A 20,500-nucleotide genomic window follows, 5' to 3' on the forward strand; every position below is an offset into this window, starting at 1 on the left:
AAACAAAGTTTGCTATTTTATATAAAAGTCAGCCTAAACTTGATAATTAAAATGACACTTTGAAAGTTCGAAATTTATTTGTCCCAAATTTAAAAGTTGGGTATTTTTGGCATTTTTTCCTTTAAAATATTATAAACCGTGAACCGTAACCAATGTTACTCGAGTCCGACCCATTTACTTTTCTAACGTAACCGTGAAGAACCGTCTACGTGAAGTTCTAGAATATGAAAGTTTGAGAAATATGAGAACCAACTAATCAGGTTTAGAATTAGAGAGATACATCTTATTCTTTATAATGTCGCCGAGTAATTTAACTTTCATCTATAATTCTCTACCCTAAAACGATAGACAGCGATAATGAGATCTGCAAACGTAAGCTAAAAGAAAGAAGTTTACAGTGAAGAAAAGTGGCAAAGTAATTTAAGTCCATAAGAGAATATAGTGTACTTTGGGTTAAGGAATGTAAGTTGTAAATATTACAGAAACAAAGAAACAAAAAAAAAAACAACCCTACAAATAAAACACACACAGAGGCTACAATACATGACCACATAAGCTTCTGGAGGAGCTTCTTCTGCCTACTTATTCATTCCATCATGGTGGTTAGAACAAGTATGTATCACTAACCCTACAAATCTCACACTTTTACCACATATACACCACAGCAATCCAGAGACCACCAATACTCGAGAACAAACACCGAACTCCTTTGCCAGAATTTCTTCTACATTATGTTGCTTTCCTCGAGCTCGACTTACCCACTTTACTTTTCCAAGCTCCCTACACACGCATTCAAAAGCAAACACATATCAGAACTCTCTACTCATCTTTCTGGCTATGCTGCTTGTAAGATTTAAGGGAAAGGTAGGTAGATACAAGAGTCTCATTGTCAGAAGTCTCAGCATCGTCTTCAGCCTCAGTCTCCATTTCATTGTCATCTTGTTTCCCTTCAGTATCTGAGTTGTCATGTTCAGCTTCTTTCCCCTCAGCGTCCCCACTTGACTCTGTTTTTGCATCCTGTAAATCTTCTTCCTTGTTTACAACTTCCTCATCATCCTCGCCTTCTTTCAATGACTTTCCTTCAGACTCTGATTTCTCTTCGCCAGCATCCCCACTATATTCTATCCCTGCTTCTGAACCCGTATTCATTTTTTTTCCTTTTTTCTTACCAGCAACTTCACCTACTGAATCATTTCAAAATAGAATATCTCAGTAACAAAAAGATAATAATACTTTCATTTGTCTAATACAATAAGATTAACACCGTTGCTGACGTATATTTGCACGAAAGTAAATAGGTTGAAAGAGTTAAGAAACAGTAGGGAATGTTGTGGATCCCAATGGAGCTTACCTGGAGTGGCAGAAGAGCGTCTTTTCTTATTTCTGCTCTCTAATTTCTCATGTTCTAAAGAGAGACTTCTTGGTTTTCCTTTTGGGTCGGCATGTTTTAGGTTTCTCTTTGGAGTTCTTTTCCCTTTTGGCCTAGTAAAGACAGCAGTCCGGGAACAAAAGGTTTAACACAAATGCAGAAGATAAAGAAGAAAAAAACAAGATAAATAAAAGCATTAGAACCACTCGTATTTTGGATTTCGAATGACAGAATTTCGCTTACGTAGTGGTAATTGGGTCGTCATCCCTCTGTAGCCCATCCGAATTCTTAGGCTTACTTTCAGAAGATCTGAACGAAACAAATCAATGGAACAAAAGAATAAGATTGTTGCGTATAAGACTAAAGACGAATACGAGGCCAACTGCACTACAGAAAGATGCATTATGTGCAGTTGCAGAGAAGAAGTATTACCTTTTCTTATTAGAACTTCCCTTTGATGTTCTGGACTTCTGCAGTAGGTACAAATACTGTAAGTATATCTAATATACTAAAAGGAACAAACTCGGCAGATGCTAGAAATAGAGAAGATAGATTGACAACAGAACCCCAAAACCAGAAATCTCAGAACCTTTGCGGGCTTTCCACCGGTGTCTATGAGCTCCCACCGTTCTTTATCTAGGTTAAGTACTTCAACATCTCCATCCTCGTAAAGTATCTGAGATATCACATGGATTAATTACAGAGTTCGCTGGACCAACTAACCCAATAAAAGGACAAGAAGAAGCAAAGTGCTGAACGCTTACCACATGTCTCTGTTTAGTGGAATCATAAGATTTTACTGTCCCTTCATAAAACCTATTTATTTCACCAAGATGCAACTTCTGGTGAGATAAATGTAGAAAAAGATCCCACACTTTGTTGGAAATGAATGATTGCATTAGATGAATTCAATGTAACAAAATGAGACTAAGAATAAGAACAAAAAGAATTAACTCCTTCAGAGTGTAGATTTGCATGGATGTCAGAATAATAAAATTCGAATAAAGACAGAGAGAACACTTTTGCATTGTCAATCCGATAAAAGTCGCTTACCGTTTATCCATAGGCCACCATACTTCTATTCTGCAACCAATCAGTTCGTCATTTGCCAATTTACTTTCGTTTGTAGAGCACTGAACAAGAAATTAGGACAGACAAGAAAATATTTGTTATCCATATGTTCAATTACCACAAAAATGACAGTGATAAACATCAATGGAAGGTAAAGCTCAACACCTTAGCCAGTCCTGACATGTTTTTTCTTTTGCGCTTCTTCATTGATCCAGAGGCAGACTTCAATTTGCTATCACCACTTTCTGCAGACCTACTCTGCTTTCGTTTGAGTAGAAAACATTGCATAACGATTAAATACCAATAATTTGAACTAGCGTAAAGGAAAACAAAGGGTAAGATGCTATTGATGATCTTTACCCTCTCACTGTAGTTGCCACCTTCGCTTTGAATGTCGAGATCTGTGAGAGCCCAATCAGATTCTGTAATTTTTAATTTCGATGATAAGCTCTTCTTTCTCTTTCGGGGAGAGATGCTTTCTAATATTTTCTCTTGGTCTGAATTTTCGTCGTGCGAGTCCAAAGAGACATTTGTGTCCATGTCTCTCTCTTGATGCAACTCTTCCTCAGAAGCTTTCAGTGGAACTTTAGGGGTACTACTTGAGAACTTGAAAGGACTATGGCCAGAAGATGATCTCCGGCGCTTAGGGACTGAAACTACTGATGTTGCATCACCAGTGGAATGTTTGTGTCCATTACTGGATTCAAATTTATCCAGCATTTGCAAGTGATCAAGATTTATCTCTCTCACCATCTTCAAAACATCGACATCATTTTTACCATTTTCATCTTCAGCTGGTACAGATTTACTCTTTTTGCCCTTTCTAGTCTTGGTTCCCTGAGCTCTCAAACGCTCTACAATTTTACCCAGAGGAATTTCATTCCCATCACTTTCCCCATCAATCATAACCTCCTCTTCTGAAGTTTGGGGTATCACCTAAAAGGGAAAAATATGAATAAACACAGAAATCACTAGGTACTGCAACTCAGATTTTTAAGTTGAAAACCATACAGATGCATCAGCATGACTCTCCAACTTGAGATCCCTGAAGTGTGCCAGGACAGTCTCATCAGCTAGCCACAATTTCTCCTCACCTACCTGACATGGGTTAGAAAACATAAATCAGGACAAACTATGAGGTCAAACACAGCAAATCAAATACGACAGACAGCTCAGATTGCCAAAGATTACTTGAAGCAAACTCATCATGTTGAACCCACAACTATGAACAATTTCTGGGTTCTTACCTCAGACTTGTCACCTTCAACCTTTTCCGGAAGTTTGTAAAGCGTCACAGGCAGTGGTACAGGTGTGATCGCCCCTTGTAGATCAGGATCTTTCTGAGTTAAGTGATTGATTATTGACAGCCCAAGCTCACAGATCGCATGTGAGTTCTGTTAATATAAGTTATGAGATGTCAGGTCCAAGGCACCACAACAGTGTGAAGTAGTGTGACTCATTATACCGGTATGCTTAGAATCATTAAAAGTAGTCCTGAGACGGCTGCTGTAAAATAGAACAAGCTCAAGAAAGTTTTTTACCAACCTTCGACTTTGTTGCATCAGTGACATCTTCTGACTGTTTTATACTATGTAAGATAAAAATAATGGTGTGAAACTCCTGTGCCTTGTCAATATCTTCAGCCTTCCCGTCTTCCTCTTTATGGAGCAACATAGAAATGATCAAGTATAATTGGCTGAAACAAACAATCAGAATTCGTAAGCAAAAAAATATCAATTAAAAAACAAATAAGTGAAATCACTAGTTTCACAATAATAGAAAGAGCAAAGTCGAGGCATATAAAGGTGAACTGGAAGATAACTTACCGATATATCATTTCATATTCCTTCACGTCTTTGCAATTCTCAACATCAGGACAAGAATGATGTGCAAGTGCGTGAACCAGATAAGGAAGGATATGATGAGGGTGGAGACTAACTGAATTTGCATCAGTCTGAGAAGAAATTTTCCGCACTTTTGTTTGATAAGAATGCTGTATGATATCAGCAAGGTTGTGTTTCTCCTGTATGTCAATCCAGACGTATAGTTTATAGTCAGATTGTCAACATTTTCGTCTCAGATACATCATATATGTGTTTTCAAGTAAAGGGCGATGACATACCTCTTCTGATTCGAGAACATTTGATCCAGTGATATCAAAAAGGAATGAACAGGCATACTTTGTCTCCAAAACCCGATCCTTTACATACTGATGAATTTTCCCGAGGAATATTTTCTTAGCTGTAGGAAATGGTATCTACAGGAGAGGTTAAGAAAAATGTTAAAAGTTCAAATAACCTAGATCAGATGAAGGATTAGAAGGGAGGTGTGAATTGAAAACAAATACGGAAGATACCTCAGGGGTTTTTAAAGTTAAATGAAAGATCTCTATAGGTATCCTATCATCCCAATGTCTAGAAAGGCGGAGGACTGCCTTTCCAGCAGCAAGTTTCAAATGGGCCTTGTCAACAGAACTGTGGAGAGGTTGAGCGTAAGTGCCTTCAAATTTTACAGAACAATGACCTCTAAGCATATTTAACACATCTACCAACCTTGATTCTAAATCCTCAGATACTTCCCCAAAGGAAAGAATGTTTTTTAGTAATCCAAGAAGGTCATCAACACCCGCACGAAGATGAGCATCCTTTAAAGGCAAGTAGCTCTTAACCAACGTCTTAATCCCATAAATCTATCGAGGAAAAAAAGAGTTTTAAACTAACTGGGCAAGAGAGAAATAACTTGATCAGTTTAACATAAGGTCGAACAACCATTGGCATCTATAAGTGAAGTCTGTTATAAGAAAATTTCGTCAGGTACCAAATACTTATATTGATATATACATATCTCCTATACCTTCAGTTGACAAATTTCACTTTTGTCATCCCATGATAATTTTTTATCATCTACAGTTTCCTGCAAAGAGATTAAAGTGTCATCCAATTAAAAAAAAAAAAAATCTGGTAAAACCAGTGAAAGATAATGAGGTTTTGCAGTAAACAAAACATTAGAAATACATACACTTTGGAGCTTCAGAATTTTGCTTCTAATAAACTCAACTACTTCGCTTTCTCTAGTCTCATAGACTGGCATCGCAATCTGCGCGATGCATCCAAGACACTGAAGAACAGCTGGCTGATGTCTCTTGTCCTCCAGCATGTCCACGAGTCTCTACAAATCAAGTATAAAACCAGATTTTCCACAAACTAATTATCAATTACAGATAGTGATAATAGTACGCAAAATATTCATGAGAAAACAGAACTGTCACCTTGTACAGAACGGAGAGCGACTTCAGGCCATCATCCTTTGTTATTGATGCTAGTGCGTGCACAGCATACTTAGCCTGCTTGCGGTTTCCTTCCACACAAATCCTCTCCAGTAAAAGGTCCACAGAACTTAAATAGATAGGAGAAACAATATAAATCAGAAATAGGTAACTAGCGAAAGAAGTGAGCTCAAGCTTGATGAAAAAGAAGAATAGATATATTGATGGAATTGAGATTTTCACCTTGCTACAACAATGAGATTCTCCCGAATAGTACCACCTGCTTTTGCCAGAATTTTTAGAGTACCCTCCTTTATCATTTCATCATCATCTTTAAGGAAACTTATCAGTTCTTCTTCAGCACCATCAAACAATGATGGACAGAAAGATGCCAGGAGCTAAAAAAAATCAAAGCACAGGCATCAATAAGTAAATGTAAAGATGTTCATGAGCATGGGATATAATCGGCTATAATAAATACCAATACAAATTTATTGACAGAATGTTAGTAATTCTTAAATGATGCGTCAGATAAGCTATTACCCCTAAGAAGTCCATGCAAGATTGGATCCCCAATACATTTTTAGAAGACTTTCTAGCAGATACTTCCGCTAATATCTCTTTCACATATTCCTTGCTGAATAGCAGATAAGAACACTTTATAGAGAGAGTGCTGAGGAATTCATAGAGAGAATGCTTCTCAGAGAGTATCTTAAGCATATCATCCTGCACAGAAATTAAAACCACAAACCAGTTAGTTACAAGGTTGTTGAAATTAAGTTTAAATGGAAAAATACAAAAAAAATTGTTATTCTCACTCGAATCCTGGACGCTTGCATTATGCTAGTGTTGGGATCAAGCAGATTGGTCAAAATTTTCCAGATATTAGCATCTTTCAGTTGATCAAGAATTAAAAAGTTTTGCTCAGTCTTTGGGGGGTCGGAAAATGCACGTGACATAACTCTGAATCCAAATAGGATTTTTTTCTGAACATCAGGAGCATCAGCACTCTGCATTCAGACAGAACATAAGGTTCTAGATGGTGAAACTGAAAAGGGAAAAATTCATACCAAAAATTTATAAACGAAAAAATCTTCAACTAGGTTTGGTCGAACCTGTTGGGTCTGCTTGATTGACAAATATCTTTGCATTTCTTGTTGTATCCTAAAGGTCAAAAATGTATACAAGATCAGTCTTCAATATCGAGAATGGACGGCATGATAACGATCATTCAACATAGTTTCAAAAGTCATCAATTCACCTTTGTCTTTGCTCCAGTATTTTCTCAAATGCTTTGGTCTCCACTTTGTCAAACCCAGAAAAGATTTGTATCCAATGCTTAACTTTATCTCTTACAGAGAAACCACTAGGAAACAGTGAACTGCATAGAATATATTCGATTGTATCTGATCTGCAACACATATAGAATAATTTAGAACATCTTTCTCGAAGGTAATGATCATATTCAACAAGAATTAAGTAAAGCACATATAAATATATAAGAAAAGGAGCCAAGGTTCAAATAATTGTTTTAGATAAATGTCCTACCTGAAATCTTTGTCATAAAGACATCTCAAGATTTTTCCAGGAATCCAATCAAAATCACCAGTGCCTACCTTCCCATCAGCACACCGTAAGCAATATACCCGGAACAACTCAGTCAACCTTTCCATTGTGTATGTTTTTACGAGTATCTGATTTACAAAAAGAACTATGAGTTGAAATGTCTTTAAATTTTAGCATACAACTATCTAAGGCAACCAAACTGAATGCATAAAACGTACAGCTTTGTCTCGAAGCCGTTCAGCAACCAACTTCAAGGTGTCAACTGGAATCGACGTCAATGCACTCACAGCCACATCACAAATAACAGCAACAACGTGCTTGCGGATGTTTTCATCATAATCCAAGAGCCGGTCACAGAGAGCAGCTACATAAGTATTAACACTGTAAGTTTAGTCAATTCTAATGTATACTAATGGCATGACAAAGAAAGACTTACATATAATTTGAGAAGCCTCAGCTCTCAAAGGATCCGAGAGCAAACAGTTCTTAATATGGTCAAGGATGGCCATCCTAACTTCAACAACCCTATCGGTCAGCCTTTTTAGAAACTCCGAAAAAATGGAACCGAACTCTTCGGAGATGACACGTCCAGGCAAGGAAAACAACTCTCCAACCAATCCAACCACTTTCAAACGAGTATCCAGTTTATCAGCCTGTATATGTTACTAGTATGCATTAGGTATTATTCAATACCAATCAATTTGAAAAGATGAGCTCATACCACATGAAAAGTATTGAAACAACAAATGGATAAAAGTGACTATTCAAACAAATACATAATAGAGTCATGATGCCATGGAGAGCAAGATAGTGGAAAAAGACCAAAAGAAAATTATACCAAAAGCTCTCCAGTGAGATACGGCGCAACTCCGGATAGGGCCTGAGGAGCACAGCGGTACAAATCATAAATAACTTCATGGTAGTCAATTTGACTGCTGGAAAATCGGCTATCTCCAGACATTGAAGAGATCAGGAACTGCTTTATGTCAGATTCAACTTTGGGGGCACACTGCTCTATGACTTTCATAGCAAGTCTTCTTGCAACATCTGTAACGTCCTGCTATCATAAATGCAGAATATGAGCCGTCTGCTATTCCATATAACAACTGAATCCTAAATTAGAATAAAAGCAGTGGCCAGAGCCAGCAATGTCAGAATGCTCACACTTCTATTCCGGCCCAATTTAGAGAGTAAAATTAGTAAAAGATGCTCCTGCACATCTTCACTTTCTTCTAAAAGAACAATCATAATGTTTTGCATTGATGAGAAAACAATCTCTGGATGGTCATCTCTGCACATACAGAAAGAAATCAAGATTTCGGGGAAGTAGACTTGATGTAAAATCAGCGGAACTTTTAATCAATCTGAAAAGAAATCTAGGTTGAAAGTGAAACCTACCTAGCAACATCAAGAAATGTAGTAAACACTTCTTTTACCAGATCATCACATTCAAGATCCAACATCATAACACATGACCTGTACTTTGCAACCGTTTCTAAAATGACAACCCTCCTTCCAAATGATGGACCACTGACATCATTCAACCCAGTAAAAGCACTCACAATCAGTTGAAAAATATCCTGAAACAAGATAAGAAACAGAAAAAATCAGTAGAAGACATTTCTTGATGTGATCAAGGTGGCAGAGGAAATTCAGGAGAAACAACCTTCATAATATTATCACTGTAAGGCGCTTCAGGTGCTGTGATACGAGTAATCTCAGAAATGCAGCTTGCAACCAGAAGCTTGACATCCTTGTCTTGATGGTTGAGAATTTCAGGTTTAATAACTGCATCAAGGAAAGGCTGAATGCACTTGAGCACTGCAGGTGGTGGAGACTGCTCCAACTCAGAAAGACAAACAGCAGATTCCTGCATGTAGCAACAAACAAACAAGTTAACGAGACAAGAGTCTTTAAGATTAAGGCTCAAACGAGCAGCTCTACCATTTAGTCACAGTAGAGTACGGATTAAATATTTGATTTTGAGTAGAGAGATATGTTACTAAACTAACCCAACCAAGTCACCCCAATGATACCAACCCAACAGCAAATCACATTTCCACAAAGGTGGTTGACAAAAGAAACATCTTAGTCAATGTAGAAGGCTTTCACAGTTATATATAAATGGAGACTGAAAACTGGGGTAGCATGGCAAGACTTGAAGGAAACCAGGGATAGAGAAATACTAGCCCTACCCTTAAAACTCGACATTCTAACAGCAGCCACCATACAAAGGGAAAAGGTCGCAAATATAGACACAGAATTCGTTCTCGGAGGAACCGAATAGAAAGCCGAACAATTCAGAATCGAGACTAGTCATAAGTAGCTACATATCTTCCAACAAGAATGGAACAAACCCCAGATTTTATGCATGACCTAATTTCCCAAAAAAAACATTCTAGATGAAGGGCAAAGGGTTAACAAAGAAGATGAGTACAAACCAACCCTAATTCGCAACTCCAAAGTGAGAAACAAAAAAAAAAAACTAGCTCAATTAATGAACATGGAAGAGGATCTACAAAGCTGAAAACTTTATTCGTTTCCAATTAGGCATAATTTAAACAGATGGAAACAAATTCCCTCCAAAGGAAATATCGAAACTTGGACAAAATTAGTAAAAAGAAACAAGGAGAACTAAGATATGGGGAATCACCTTTAAGAGTTTGAGCAACGAATCTTTCGAAACAGGAGTTAGGTCAAGTTTCGATCCGAACTCATTCAACTGTTCCGCCGGCTTCTGAGCCATGGCGAGTGAAACGCAGAAGAACTCTTTAAACCGACGCTGTTCTCGTCTCTTAGAGGTGAGCAACCATGAAAGTAAGAAGGAGAAGAAGATTTTTTTTTTTTTTTTTTTTTTTTTTTTTTTTTGAATTTGATGTTCAGAGTCACTCTACGGAAGAAGAAGAAGAAGAAAGACACATCTGATCTGAGCCCCGATTTGCTGACTTACGGGCTTTGTGTTGTGTCCTCTCTCATCGCTTCCTCATTTTCACTTATTTTATATTAATGGTCCCTCACTTTCTCCTCTATTTACCCTTTTCCCATACTAAAAGCCCATCTCTAAACAGGCCTGGACTTTCTAGAGTAACGGCGTCGTTTAGAGTGGTTCATACTGACTGTTTCACTTTCTCTTTTGTTTGACCTTTTTTTTTTTTTTTGGTTGGCTCTCTTGGCAATGGCGGCGGCGACGGGAAATGACGACGACAACGGCTTCGAAAACCAGCTTAAACCAGAATCTGAACCGGCTCTGGTCAACCTTTCGCCTCCTCTGTCTAAGAACGCTCAGAAGAAGCAACTGAAGCAGCAAAGATACGAAGCGAAGAAAGCTGAGAAGAAGGCACAGGAGAAGGAGCAGAAGAGGAAGGAAGGAGAGAGAAAGCATAAGGAATGGGAGGAAACCCTAGCGAACGCGACGGAGGAAGAGAGGCTGAAGCTGATTGAATCGAGGAAGAGTCTGCGGAAGGAGAGAATGGACAAGAGATCGGAGGAGAAAGAGAAGAAGATGGAGCGGCTTAATCGAGCCAAAGAAATAGGTCAAAAGATCGTCGTAGATGTTGATTTTGCGCATCTCATGTCTGAATCTGAGATCTCTAGCCTCGTTCAGCAGATTATGTATTGCTATGCGGTGAATGGGAGAAGTACTTCACCTTGTCATCTATGGCTTACAGGAGTCCAAGGGAAGATGAGTGCTGAGCTTGATAAGCTTCCTGGTTTTGAGAAATGGTTCATTGAGAAGGAAAGTAATTGCTACATCGAGGCCATGGCTGATCAGAAAGATCATTTGGTCTACCTTACCGCTGATTCTGATACTGTTTTGGATGATCTTGACCCCAAGCATATCTACATTATCGGTGGCTTAGTGGATCGAAACCGATTCAAAGGGATCACCATGGCCAAGGCACAAGAACAAGGCATCAAAACAGCTAAGCTTCCCATAGCAGAGTATATGAAAATGTCAAGTTCTCAGGTAACTAACTAATTAAAAGGCCACACAAACAAAAAAAAATCCTCTCTTTGAGCTCCTATGCCCTTTGTTTTCCCTTTATACTTTCTCTCCATGTAAGTAAGATTATGGTTTTTAATTCATTTAGGTTCTCACTGTGAACCAAGTTTTGGAGATACTCGTGAAGTTTCTGGAGACTAGGAACTGGAAAACAGCCTTCTTCACTGTGATTCCTCAGAGGAAAAGAACCGGACTTGATCCTGTTGCTTCTTCGAAATTGGAACCTCAGGAGGAAGACGCTGATGATCATCTGGAGAGGAAAAAGGTATGCGTTGAAGTTCCTCTGGAAAGTAGTAGCTAGATGAATGGAGATTATGCATATGAGAGTTGTTTCTATATCCGCTAAACACTGGTTTCTGTAGCTGAGAATTGGAATCTGGAATGTTTTGTCCCTTTATATGTTTGAGTACTGTCAATTCGTATATTAAAAGATCACATGCATGCGGTTTGGAAACCCAATACTTTATTAACACACATTACCACATGACAGATCAGATGAAAAACTTCATGTTCTTTCAAGTAGATGACAAACAAAGAAAAAAGCATCATTTTTTTTTGTTGCTTAAACCTTGATTTCATAAGCTACAACTTGCGCCTACTAACAGTTATGACTCCCGCTCTGTCAGCTGTCTACGGTATTAGCCATTCTTCTCAGTACTTATTTTGTTGAGTCGGAAATACTTCAACTCTGGCGCCGCTTGCTGCTGAAGATGAACCACTCATCTTAGAATTAGGTTCGTTACCACTGAAAACAAACCCGTTCTGATGGCGATAATGGTACTGCGCCATGTGAATCCCTGGCACAGGCCCGTAGGCTCCGTACTCGCTCATGGCCCCGTTAGGCCTCTTGACCACCAAGCCATTGGTCATACTAACAGATCCAGCACCGCAGCTAACCCCTCGTTCACCCTCCAACTCTCTGTAGCGGTGGAGGTACAATGTGAGGGGTTCGATGTAGTCATCAAAACCGAGCTTGCTCATTGCCCACAAGACGTCCTCAGCAGTAATGGTCTTGCGCTGTTCCCGCTGGCACCGCTCATTAGCCTCCCCTGTTATGAAGCTGATGTACTCCGAGACACACTCTTGGATCGTCTCCTTGGAGTCGTCTGAGATCTTGGCGTGAGCAGGTAAGATCCTCCGCATGATCCGTATCACGTTGGCGATAGGCATAAACCTGTCTTGCTCCCTCACCGAACACTCCTCTTCACCACCATTACTGGTTTTGTTAGGCTGGATGAATTCTGGGGGACGCATAGTGCCCTCTGCCACCAGAAAATTAGCTGGTAATCCCGACAAAAATAAGAGAAATGGGAGTTTTAGTGCATAATTATTTTGTTAATTGCCTTCATCGCTAGAAGTTTGAGCTTCTATGACGTCTGCATGCCATGCAAACACACTGGTCTATGAGATTGACAAGCTATTTCATTAACTATTAGCCATGAAAATATGGCAGACATGAATAGAGGGATTGCAGAAAACATAAGAGAATGGTTTAGCATGCAACTGAAGGAAGAAGGCTGTAAAAGAGGGATGTGTAGAATGGCACTACCTGGTGCAGGAGGAGTGGTGGTGCCGAGGGATAACTTGCGGTAGCCATGGAAGCCTCCACGTTCCATATCTTTGTTCGAAAATTCACGACTTGGTGTGTTTGTGGATATATAAATAATAATCAATGCCCGAAATTACGAAGCATTTGAAGAAAAGAAGGGAATGAGAGAGATAAAAAAGAGTAAGTGGAATAAAGCTATAGTTTGGCAAGTGTCAGCATTTACAATTTCAGACCTCACAAGTTCCACAACGTGTCAGCCATAGTCGATGTGACCGAGGATCCTTCTCGTCTCCCTTAGCCGTTACAAAAATCCCAATCACCAACGTATTTGTCTTTTTATTCGAACCTTCTAAACTCTCAACACACCATACAAATACATATAGTCGTAGTCTCGTAGAGTAGAGTTAAAATTAAAACTACAGCAAAATAAGGAAAAATGAAACTCGAGAAATCATCTACACGTATCCGTTTTGCGTGCCAAGAAAAAAAACCTAATTTAAAATCTTTCAGTCGAACCCTCATTCTTCCCTCTCTCCCGAGAAGTTGGTCTTGTACAAATCTGCAAGTTTCTCAAAGTATGAGCGAGTCTTGCTGTGCTCAGGCTGTTTCCTCCCACCTTCCATCACCCTCCTGTAGTACTTGTTCATGTTCTCCCACTTCTCCTTACACTTTTTAGCAGATCTGTCGTACCCTCTTTCCTTCATTCTTGCTGATATCTCATCCCAAATCGAACCCTTGTTGTTCATCACCGCCTTGTCTTCCACATCGCTTCTTGTACTAATCAATGCCTGCACTTCCTCTTGCGGCCACCTTCTGCCGCTGCTGCTGCCGCCTCTTGAATACCTAAACTTTATCTCTCTTTGTGTCCGAGCGGAACCACATTTCTTGTCTTCACATTGCTCGGGAAGAATCTGCTGGAGTGGCTGCGGGAACACGGAGGGTTTAGGGATCTCGATATCGTCACCAATAACGCTTTTGATGAAAGTGATGATAGAAAAGCTGCGTGCCATCTCTTGCTTCCGAGCCTCTTCATTCTGTTGCATCCTCTCAATTTCCTGTTGCCTCCAAGCTTCCTCGCGGCGTATCCTCTCGCCTTCCATCTTCTCCATCACCTTAATCAACTGGTTATGCATCTTCTCCTGCCGCTTCATCATACTCCCCACCAACTTCTCCAAGAATTGCTCCAGATTTATCCTTGTTTCCCGCTTTCTTTTGCCCGCGACGGTCTTGCGGACGTCAGGGGATGAGTCACTATCGCTATTAACAGAGGAGCTGCAAATATCAAAATAAAAAATGTTCAATTAGCAACTCTTATGGAAAACTCAAAGCTACCAACACGATTTCATTTTGCAATAAACTAATCATCCCAAAAGTTGCCAAGAATCTACAGACAAACACTGCTGCTTAGAAATGGTATAAACAACACTCAGAATCAAAGACTGTACAAGGTGGTAATGACGCCGCCACATCAGTCTGACTACAAAGTATAATGCTTTAAGCTGAGAGATGTTCAACCAAGGACGCATTAGTTAAACCAATTCAGAATCAAATGATGCAGCAAGCTGAATTATACAGAGCAACCCCAAGAGTCAAGAGAAAGAGTAGTTTAGGACTACTAAACGAGCATCTAATAAACACGTTAAGAATACAAAAAAAAAAAAAAAAAAAAAGTAACAAATTTTCACAGTAACAGATCCAAAAAGCTTACATTTTTATTTACATATATAAAAATGTATATAGTGGTGTAGGAATTACCTGAGAGAGACCCCATCCAAAGAGAGGCGATTGCGAGCTTGAAACTGCAAATGGAGGGGAAGAGGAGCACCAGCATCATCACCCTTTGGAATCCCACGAGTCAATTGACCACTTTGCCCAACGTCAGCAATCTTCGATCCCAAGGGAGCTTCGAAGCAGCCAAACCCCATCTCCGGCAGCCTATCTAGGGTTCCGACGAGAATATCAAGGGGATGTCGATCATCCGACGGAGGCTTAACGCCACACCTGATAGGTTTGAGTTTCTGAGGAGGGGAGGCCAAGTCTGCGAGCGTAGCCAAAGCGTCGTCGTTTCCTTGAGAGTCCGATTGACGGCTGCCGTACATCCACCCGCAACCACCACCTGAGCCATCAAAAGGGTCAACGTCTTCGTCGAAGTCGTCGCCGACTCGTTTCCGACAGTCGCCGGCGAGAAGCTCCATTTCGGAAAGGAAAGGTAAAAAAGGGAAGAAAAACAAAAAAAGGGGCGGCGTGAAAGAAAAGAGTGGCCAAAGTAAAAGCAGTTCAAAGGGTAAAAAAAAAACTCTGTAGTTACGATTCTACCCTCGAAGGAGCAACAGAACCTCCATTTTATCCTGACTTCACTTCACTTCTTGAGTCGTTTCCTATACCCGTTGGCGTTGTTGCATTATACAACCCGAACCTCGACCCGAATATGTTCGGTAGTTTTCAATTTGTATCATCAACTACAAACTTCCCAATAAGTTTCGTGTAAAGGCCAAAAACGCTTTAGGGGCCTGTTCGTTTGTGTGGCTCAGCGAATGCCGCGGAGATAGATATTTTTCTCCCGTTTTAGATTTTAAAAAAAAAACAAAAAAAAAAGGAAAAATCATACGGAAATTTATTCCTCTAACAAGCCGTGTCATAATGAGACAGAAATTATTCCGCCTATCAACTTATTATTATTATTCCTCTTAAACCAGAAAAAGGCTTGACATTTTATTTTGGTTCAAAAGATCAAAGATGTATTTTTTTTTTTTTATTATTGACAACAAAAATATTTAGTATAAAATCAGTAATAGAATTGAGGAGGTAGTAGAAACTAGAAACTAGAAACTAGAAAGCTGCTTCCTTTTCCTTTCTTTTTTTTAATAATAATATTTCGTTCATACGTTTGGGGGAAAAAGGCAAGTGCGTTTTTAGTGAATAAAAAAAACCATCACAGGTTTTTTTCAAACGAGTTTGATCAAATCCATTTTCAGATTATGTTTCATTTTTGTCTGTTATTATTATTTAGGAGGTTGGTTGGTTTGACAAAGTAAATTAAAAAAAATAAAAGAAGAAGGCAAATCTATCTTTTGTGTGTAAATTTTGAGTTTTGATAATGATGATGAGTTGCCGTTTGGCGAAAAGCTATGGTTTTATCAGATTGTTCTTCTTGTGTAGTAGTAATAATAAGAATAATAATGGGAGTCGTCTTCTTCGTTTTCCTCAATTCCCGGCTGATGCGTTCTCTGCGTTTCGCAGTTCGAGGTACAGATCCATGATGTCTGCTTCTTCCTCCTCCTCCTCCTCAAACCCCATGTCCCGTGAGGATGCTACACTCCTCCCATCCATTGATGACAAGTACGGTGGCGTCAGGACCGAGATGACTCATCCCATGGATCCTTCTCTCTTCTCCTCACTTCTCCGTGCCTCTCTCTCTAACTGGACTCTTCAGGTTCTCTCTCTCTCTTTACCTTTTTTTCATCTGATTACGAGTATTCATATAAATTCCATCAAAATTATCACATTGAATGAGTTGGGGTTTTAAAGTGTTGATCTTGTTGTCCCTGTTCTGTTTTGATAATTATTGTATTCTAATGCGGGCCAGAGACTCTTATTATGTTACTTACTTACTGTGCTGCATATAGTAAAAAGTGTGGATCTTTTTCTTCTTATGTGTATGTTTTTGTACTTTGTAGGGCAAGAAAGGAGTGTGGATCAAATTGCCAAAGCACCTTATCGGTCTTGCTGAAAGTGCTGTTAAGGTGTGTTTGTTACTTCAACCAGATTTGTTAAATTGTTTTGGAGATTCTTCATGTCACACTACTGACTGGTTGTGTATTTTATTATGTGTAGGAGGGATTCTGGTTTCATCACGCCGAGAAAGACTACTTGATGCTTGCGTATTGGATCCCCAAAGATGTCCATACGCTTCCTGCCAATGCATCTCACCGTGTTCGCATAGGTGCCTATGTCATTAACCACAACAAAGAGGTGTGATGAGATGAGATTTTCAATGTGTGTGTTTTTTTTTTTTTTTTTTTTTTTCATTTGAAAACATCTCCAAGAATGGTTCACATCTCTGTTTCTGTTTCTTTTTTAAATCCAAAAGGTGCTGGTCGTTCAAGAGAAGACAGGACAATTTCAAGGCCAAGGTATCTGGAAGTTCCCCACCGGAGTAGTGAATGAGGTGCTGCTTCACTTCTTATAAACTCATTACATAGTTAGGTTAGGTACAGCTCTCTGATGCGCCTTTTTTTTTTGTTTTGTTTGTGTTGACTCAGGGTGAAGATATCCATGATGGCTCAGTCAGAGAGGTGAAAGAAGAGACTGGAGTAAGACTTCTTCATGCAATAACTTTTCACCTGTCGCCTTTACAGTTTACATGAGTCCAAGAGCTAATCCCACTCTTCTCTGGATCTTATGTTTTCAGGTGGATACAGAATTCGTCCAAATATTGGCGTTCAGGTTGCAAATCCATCCAACCTCCAACCGCATCATCTGCTATATTGCAACTTAAACTGATTATTATCTGTTTTGAAATTCTGGCAGACAAACACACAAAACCTTCTTTGAAAAGTCAGATTTGTTCTTCGTTTGCATGTTAAAGCCCCTTTCTTTGGAGATCAATGCACAGGAATCAGAGATTGAGGCAGCTCAGGTAACATCTTTTCCTCCCCACTTGAACAACTTTCCAGTCTCATCTCATCCACCCAAACACTAACAAACCTCTCTTCTCTTTCTGAAAATGGGAACTTGGTGCAGTGGATGCCTTGGGAGGAATACACAAAGCAACCATTTGTACAGAAGCATGAACTCTTGAGGTATATGACAGACATTTGCTCTGCTAAAACCGACGGAGGCTACGAAGGCTCCACTCCTATTCGTGTCTCGGCGCCTGATCAACAAGGGGCGCCTGATCAACAAGGAAACTTGTACTACAACACCCGCGACTTACATTCGCGCCATTGACCTTCTTTCTCAACAAACAGAGCAGTCCTCACAGATTCTAACGAAGCTGGTTTATTTGCTGCCTCTCTCTCTCTCTCTATCTATGTAAGCATTTTGACTGACACTTGAATCTTTTTAGCTCTCAACCAAAAACATAAAAAGCATCACAAATGAAAACATATGCATTCAGTGCGATCCAAATCCAATACAATGGCTTTAATGTTACATACAATTCAAAGAAGCAGATTCGTTAGTGAATCCTATTGTTCAACAAACACACTTGATCCTCTTAACACAGCCGCAAAATCTAAACCCTTAATTAAATGCACATCTGATTTTACATCACCAACGCGCCAATGTTCGTTCTATCACACGATACCTTTATACATCGATAATTACGAATTTATATGGGTCGTAAAAATAGGCATGTGTGTATAATATATATATATATATATATGTATTTATGTATCTATATACAGAGAGATCCACTTCACCGATCCTTTTTTAAGTTCTTGTCCTACCGGAGGCAGCTCCAGCTCCACCGTTGCTACCGCCACCTGTGGCCCCATACATATGGTTCTGCTGGTGAAGAAACTGATGATGTTGGTGATACTGCATCCCACCGCCACCGTAGAAACCACCAGCATCGCCTTGATGCTCTCCGGGCTCACCACCAGTCTGTGGCCTCCCGAGTCCAGTCCTCTCCCCTTCGATCTCCCTAAACCTCTGCAAGTAAACTTTCAATGGTTCAACATAATCCTCAAACCCTAGAGTGGTCATAGCCCAGAGCAAATCGTCGCCGTTGATGGTCTTCCTCTTCTCCTTCTGACACTTATCGGAGGCTTCTCCGGTGACGAAACTGATGAACTCGGAGACACACTCCTGCATGGTCTCTTTGGCATCTTTGGAGATCTTGGCGTTGGCGGGCAAGGCCTTCTTCATGATCCTGCTGACGTTAGCGATCGGCAAGAACCTGTCTTGCTCCCTGGGAGACAACGAGGACTGTCCGTTCTGGTTGTTCCCGTTTTTCCCTCCACCGGAATCCCTATCGGAATCCCCCATTTCTGAAAATATTACAAGAAAAACAAAAAAGCTGGAAACTTTACTCTCTTTTTGTTTTCAACAAATCATTCCATCATTTGATTCAAATCGAATTCAACTGGTGGTTGACTTGAGTGGGAGGGGAAGACTGATGCGAGAAATTTAGGGTTTTAGTAAAAAAAAAAGAACGGGTGGGAATTGAAAAGTGTCGGCTGAGATTTGTACACAGTGTGGTGAAGGGAGTCGCCGGAGTTTATATAAAGCGAGGATGCACGACTTCTGTTCACGTGACACGTGCGCACATATGAACCGTCCAATTACTGATAAGATTCTGACAACTGGATACGTGCTCGACCGTCGGATTGGAATGATCTTGTTTGAGTGAGTTAAACAGCTCTTTATCACTCTGCCACGTGTTGTGGACCGTTAGTGGACCCGGCCAACTTTCATTTGGACCCGACGCGAAGAAGAGGAGCGTGGTCAACACACAGCAGAGAGAAACAGAGCGCGTGGAAGACACAGTGGAGAGATGAACGCGTTAGGGAGACAGAAGGTAACTGCCACTCAACGACCCATCGGTCAATTTTTTCACTTTTTTTTCCTTTTTTTTTTGGGTTAACAACTAGAACTAGAACTAGTAGTAGTAGTAAAAAGAAGATGGGGATTTGAATTGGTTTGGGATCATGAGGGTGTGGTCTCTGTGGTGGGGTTCATTGCCATCAAAACTGCATCGACCAATCAGATCAGACAGCTGTTGGAAACAAAGGGTCCAGTTTTTGTCCACTTTTGACGGTCTCGATCTTCCCCGATGGGCCCAACCATTGTCGCTTTACTAAGCGTGTGATTATTACTTAACCATAATCACCAGCTTCCAGCTGTATTAATTAAGCTCCTAATGACATTACTAATGGGTTTGTCCCACCTGGGGATCCTGATGGGCCGGCCGTAAATATTAATCAGTTATCAAACTGAATGGCCCATTGAAAGAAGGTGATGATACTGTGATAGAAATGTTGACAATGTACCAGGCTTCTTTCTCTTTTCAATGTAACGAGGGAGGAATTGAGAAAGTGTGGTTTGGTCAACAAAACCCTAAACACAAGGCATCGTGCTGACTGCTGACTCCATCCTACTAGTACTATAGATGTGTGTACGCCACGTGGAGACGAAAGTCAATCAGCGTTGTGTTATTTGTTCAAAGCTGAATGAAATGTGTGGGGTGAGAGAAAGTATAGTTGAGGGTAGGCTTGATTCTTTTGGTTCCTGCATGACTACTCCAATTCAATTTTGTAGCGCTTCTTAGACAAATTAATAAAGAAAAGGAGAAACGTCACATTACATACAAACGTTGCACCAAATTTAATTAAATACTTATACGGAGTGAAAGAGTAGGCGAACCACTCAGTAATTGCTTCCAAGTGCCGTCTCTCTTTCTCTCTCCGGGGTTCATTGATTCATTTGGAAGATTCAGCTCCCAAATTGACCCTTTCATTTACAAGTCAGCCATGAATTAGTTTTTTTTTTTTAATAGAAAAGCAAAGAGGGTTATATGGGTATAAAGAGAAGCTGCCGTACAGAGCTGTGTAACCTGAAGCCACGCAAAGGGTCTCTTCCTCTTCTTTAGCTTCTTGTATATATATATCCTCGTTCATGCTATTCTCATTTCTTTAACAAAAGCAAACAATATTCATATTGTTGTGACAAAAG

At 39.9% G+C, this 20,500-nt stretch overlaps 6 protein-coding genes across 16 annotated transcripts; 2 read left to right on the forward strand and 4 right to left on the reverse strand.

Moving 5' to 3' along the window:
- Positions 1-398: 398 nt before the first annotated feature.
- Positions 399-10,297, reverse strand: LOC104724594 (sister chromatid cohesion protein PDS5 homolog A). 4 transcript variants are annotated; one of them, XM_087474401.1, is made up of 33 exons: positions 9,925-10,297; positions 8,938-9,141; positions 8,670-8,851; positions 8,436-8,562; positions 8,110-8,328; positions 7,708-7,924; positions 7,490-7,635; positions 7,254-7,399; positions 6,967-7,116; positions 6,821-6,869; positions 6,524-6,715; positions 6,249-6,431; positions 5,949-6,103; positions 5,709-5,835; positions 5,459-5,608; positions 5,294-5,353; positions 4,993-5,129; positions 4,797-4,914; positions 4,563-4,697; positions 4,267-4,463; positions 3,986-4,136; positions 3,688-3,834; positions 3,452-3,538; positions 2,801-3,376; positions 2,606-2,698; positions 2,423-2,502; positions 2,134-2,185; positions 1,959-2,045; positions 1,802-1,839; positions 1,613-1,678; positions 1,352-1,482; positions 877-1,181; positions 399-780 (listed from the first exon to the last, which is right to left on the reverse strand). In XM_087474401.1, the coding sequence occupies exons 1-33, from the start codon at positions 10,015-10,017 to the stop codon at positions 730-732; spliced, it is 4,851 nt and encodes a 1,616-aa protein (XP_087330527.1). In that variant the 5' UTR covers positions 10,018-10,297; the 3' UTR covers positions 399-729. The 4 variants fall into 4 exon arrangements, with proteins under 4 accessions (XP_087330527.1, XP_019087984.2, XP_087330526.1 ...); XM_019232439.2 differs by having other exon boundaries at positions 877-1,184; XM_087474400.1 differs by having other exon boundaries at positions 8,110-8,331; positions 9,925-10,245.
- Positions 10,120-11,733, forward strand: LOC104724595 (tRNA (guanine(9)-N1)-methyltransferase). The gene is made up of 2 exons (XM_010443121.3): positions 10,120-11,238; positions 11,363-11,733. The coding sequence occupies exons 1-2, from the start codon at positions 10,447-10,449 to the stop codon at positions 11,573-11,575; spliced, it is 1,005 nt and encodes a 334-aa protein (XP_010441423.1). The 5' UTR covers positions 10,120-10,446; the 3' UTR covers positions 11,576-11,733.
- Positions 11,721-12,986, reverse strand: LOC104724596 (nuclear transcription factor Y subunit B-6). 2 transcript variants are annotated; one of them, XM_010443122.3, is made up of 2 exons: positions 12,824-12,986; positions 11,721-12,554 (listed from the first exon to the last, which is right to left on the reverse strand). In XM_010443122.3, exons 1-2 carry the CDS (start codon positions 12,888-12,890, stop codon positions 11,926-11,928), a joined length of 696 nt encoding a protein of 231 aa, XP_010441424.2. In that variant the 5' UTR covers positions 12,891-12,986; the 3' UTR covers positions 11,721-11,925. The 2 variants fall into 2 exon arrangements, with proteins under 2 accessions (XP_010441424.2, XP_010441425.2); XM_010443123.3 differs by having other exon boundaries at positions 11,721-12,536; positions 12,824-12,984.
- Positions 12,987-13,139: 153 nt separating this feature from the next.
- Positions 13,140-15,484, reverse strand: LOC104724598 (trihelix transcription factor GT-2). The gene is made up of 2 exons (XM_010443124.3): positions 14,579-15,484; positions 13,140-14,095 (listed from the first exon to the last, which is right to left on the reverse strand). Exons 1-2 carry the CDS (start codon positions 15,016-15,018, stop codon positions 13,342-13,344), a joined length of 1,194 nt encoding a protein of 397 aa, XP_010441426.2. The 5' UTR covers positions 15,019-15,484; the 3' UTR covers positions 13,140-13,341.
- On the forward strand, positions 15,451-17,984 carry LOC104724600 (nudix hydrolase 2). 7 transcript variants are annotated; one of them, XM_010443129.3, is made up of 9 exons: positions 15,451-15,761; positions 16,064-16,256; positions 16,501-16,566; positions 16,658-16,795; positions 16,914-16,991; positions 17,086-17,136; positions 17,235-17,269; positions 17,354-17,462; positions 17,567-17,984. In XM_010443129.3, exons 2-9 carry the CDS (start codon positions 16,080-16,082, stop codon positions 17,771-17,773), a joined length of 861 nt encoding a protein of 286 aa, XP_010441431.1. In that variant the 5' UTR covers positions 15,451-15,761; positions 16,064-16,079; the 3' UTR covers positions 17,774-17,984. The 7 variants fall into 7 exon arrangements, 6 of the variants coding, with proteins under 6 accessions (XP_010441431.1, XP_087330529.1, XP_087330528.1 ...); XM_087474403.1 differs by having other exon boundaries at positions 15,478-15,727; XM_087474402.1 differs by having other exon boundaries at positions 15,503-15,628.
- Positions 17,913-20,398, reverse strand: LOC104724599 (nuclear transcription factor Y subunit B-2). Its single transcript, XM_010443125.3, has one exon. It carries the CDS (start codon positions 18,812-18,814, stop codon positions 18,257-18,259), a length of 558 nt encoding a protein of 185 aa, XP_010441427.1. The 5' UTR covers positions 18,815-20,398; the 3' UTR covers positions 17,913-18,256.
- Positions 20,399-20,500: the final 102 nt, after the last annotated feature.

The sequence above is a fragment of the Camelina sativa genome, chromosome 11 (genome assembly GCF_030686135.1).
Source record: "Camelina sativa cultivar CO46 ecotype springtype chromosome 11, ASM3068613v1".
In the NCBI taxonomy this organism is placed as follows: Eukaryota; Viridiplantae; Streptophyta; class Magnoliopsida; order Brassicales; family Brassicaceae; genus Camelina; species Camelina sativa.

Bases quoted from the DNA above. Each gene is read 5' to 3' on its own strand.
- LOC104724594 (XM_010443117.2), bottom strand. From the start codon at position 10,017: ATGGCTCAGAAGCCGGCGGAACAGTTGAATGAGTTCGGATCGAAACTT. The intron at 4,464-4,562 runs GTATGTCATCGC...ATTGACATACAG, and splicing joins ATGTTCTCGAATCAGAAGAG to GAGAAACACAACCTTGCTGA. The intron at 1,840-1,958 runs GTTCTGAGATTT...TACCTACTGCAG, and splicing joins CCGGTGGAAAGCCCGCAAAG to AAGTCCAGAACATCAAAGGG.
- LOC104724595 (XM_010443121.3), top strand. From the start codon at position 10,447: ATGGCGGCGGCGACGGGAAATGACGACGACAACGGCTTCGAAAACCAG. The intron at 11,239-11,362 runs GTAACTAACTAA...TAATTCATTTAG, and splicing joins TGAAAATGTCAAGTTCTCAG to GTTCTCACTGTGAACCAAGT.
- LOC104724596 (XM_010443122.3), bottom strand. From the start codon at position 12,890: ATGGAACGTGGAGGCTTCCATGGCTACCGCAAGTTATCCCTCGGCACC. The intron at 12,555-12,823 runs GTAGTGCCATTC...CGGGATTACCAG, and splicing joins CACCACTCCTCCTGCACCAG to CTAATTTTCTGGTGGCAGAG.
- LOC104724598 (XM_010443124.3), bottom strand. From the start codon at position 15,018: ATGGAGCTTCTCGCCGGCGACTGTCGGAAACGAGTCGGCGACGACTTC. The intron at 14,096-14,578 runs GTAATTCCTACA...TGATATTTGCAG, and splicing joins TTGGATGGGGTCTCTCTCAG to CTCCTCTGTTAATAGCGATA.
- LOC104724600 (XM_010443126.3), top strand. From the start codon at position 15,921: ATGATGATGAGTTGCCGTTTGGCGAAAAGCTATGGTTTTATCAGATTG. The intron at 17,137-17,234 runs GTAAGACTTCTT...TTATGTTTTCAG, and splicing joins AGGTGAAAGAAGAGACTGGA to GTGGATACAGAATTCGTCCA. The intron at 17,463-17,566 runs GTAACATCTTTT...AACTTGGTGCAG, and splicing joins CAGAGATTGAGGCAGCTCAG to TGGATGCCTTGGGAGGAATA.
- LOC104724599 (XM_010443125.3), bottom strand. From the start codon at position 18,814: ATGGGGGATTCCGATAGGGATTCCGGTGGAGGGAAAAACGGGAACAAC.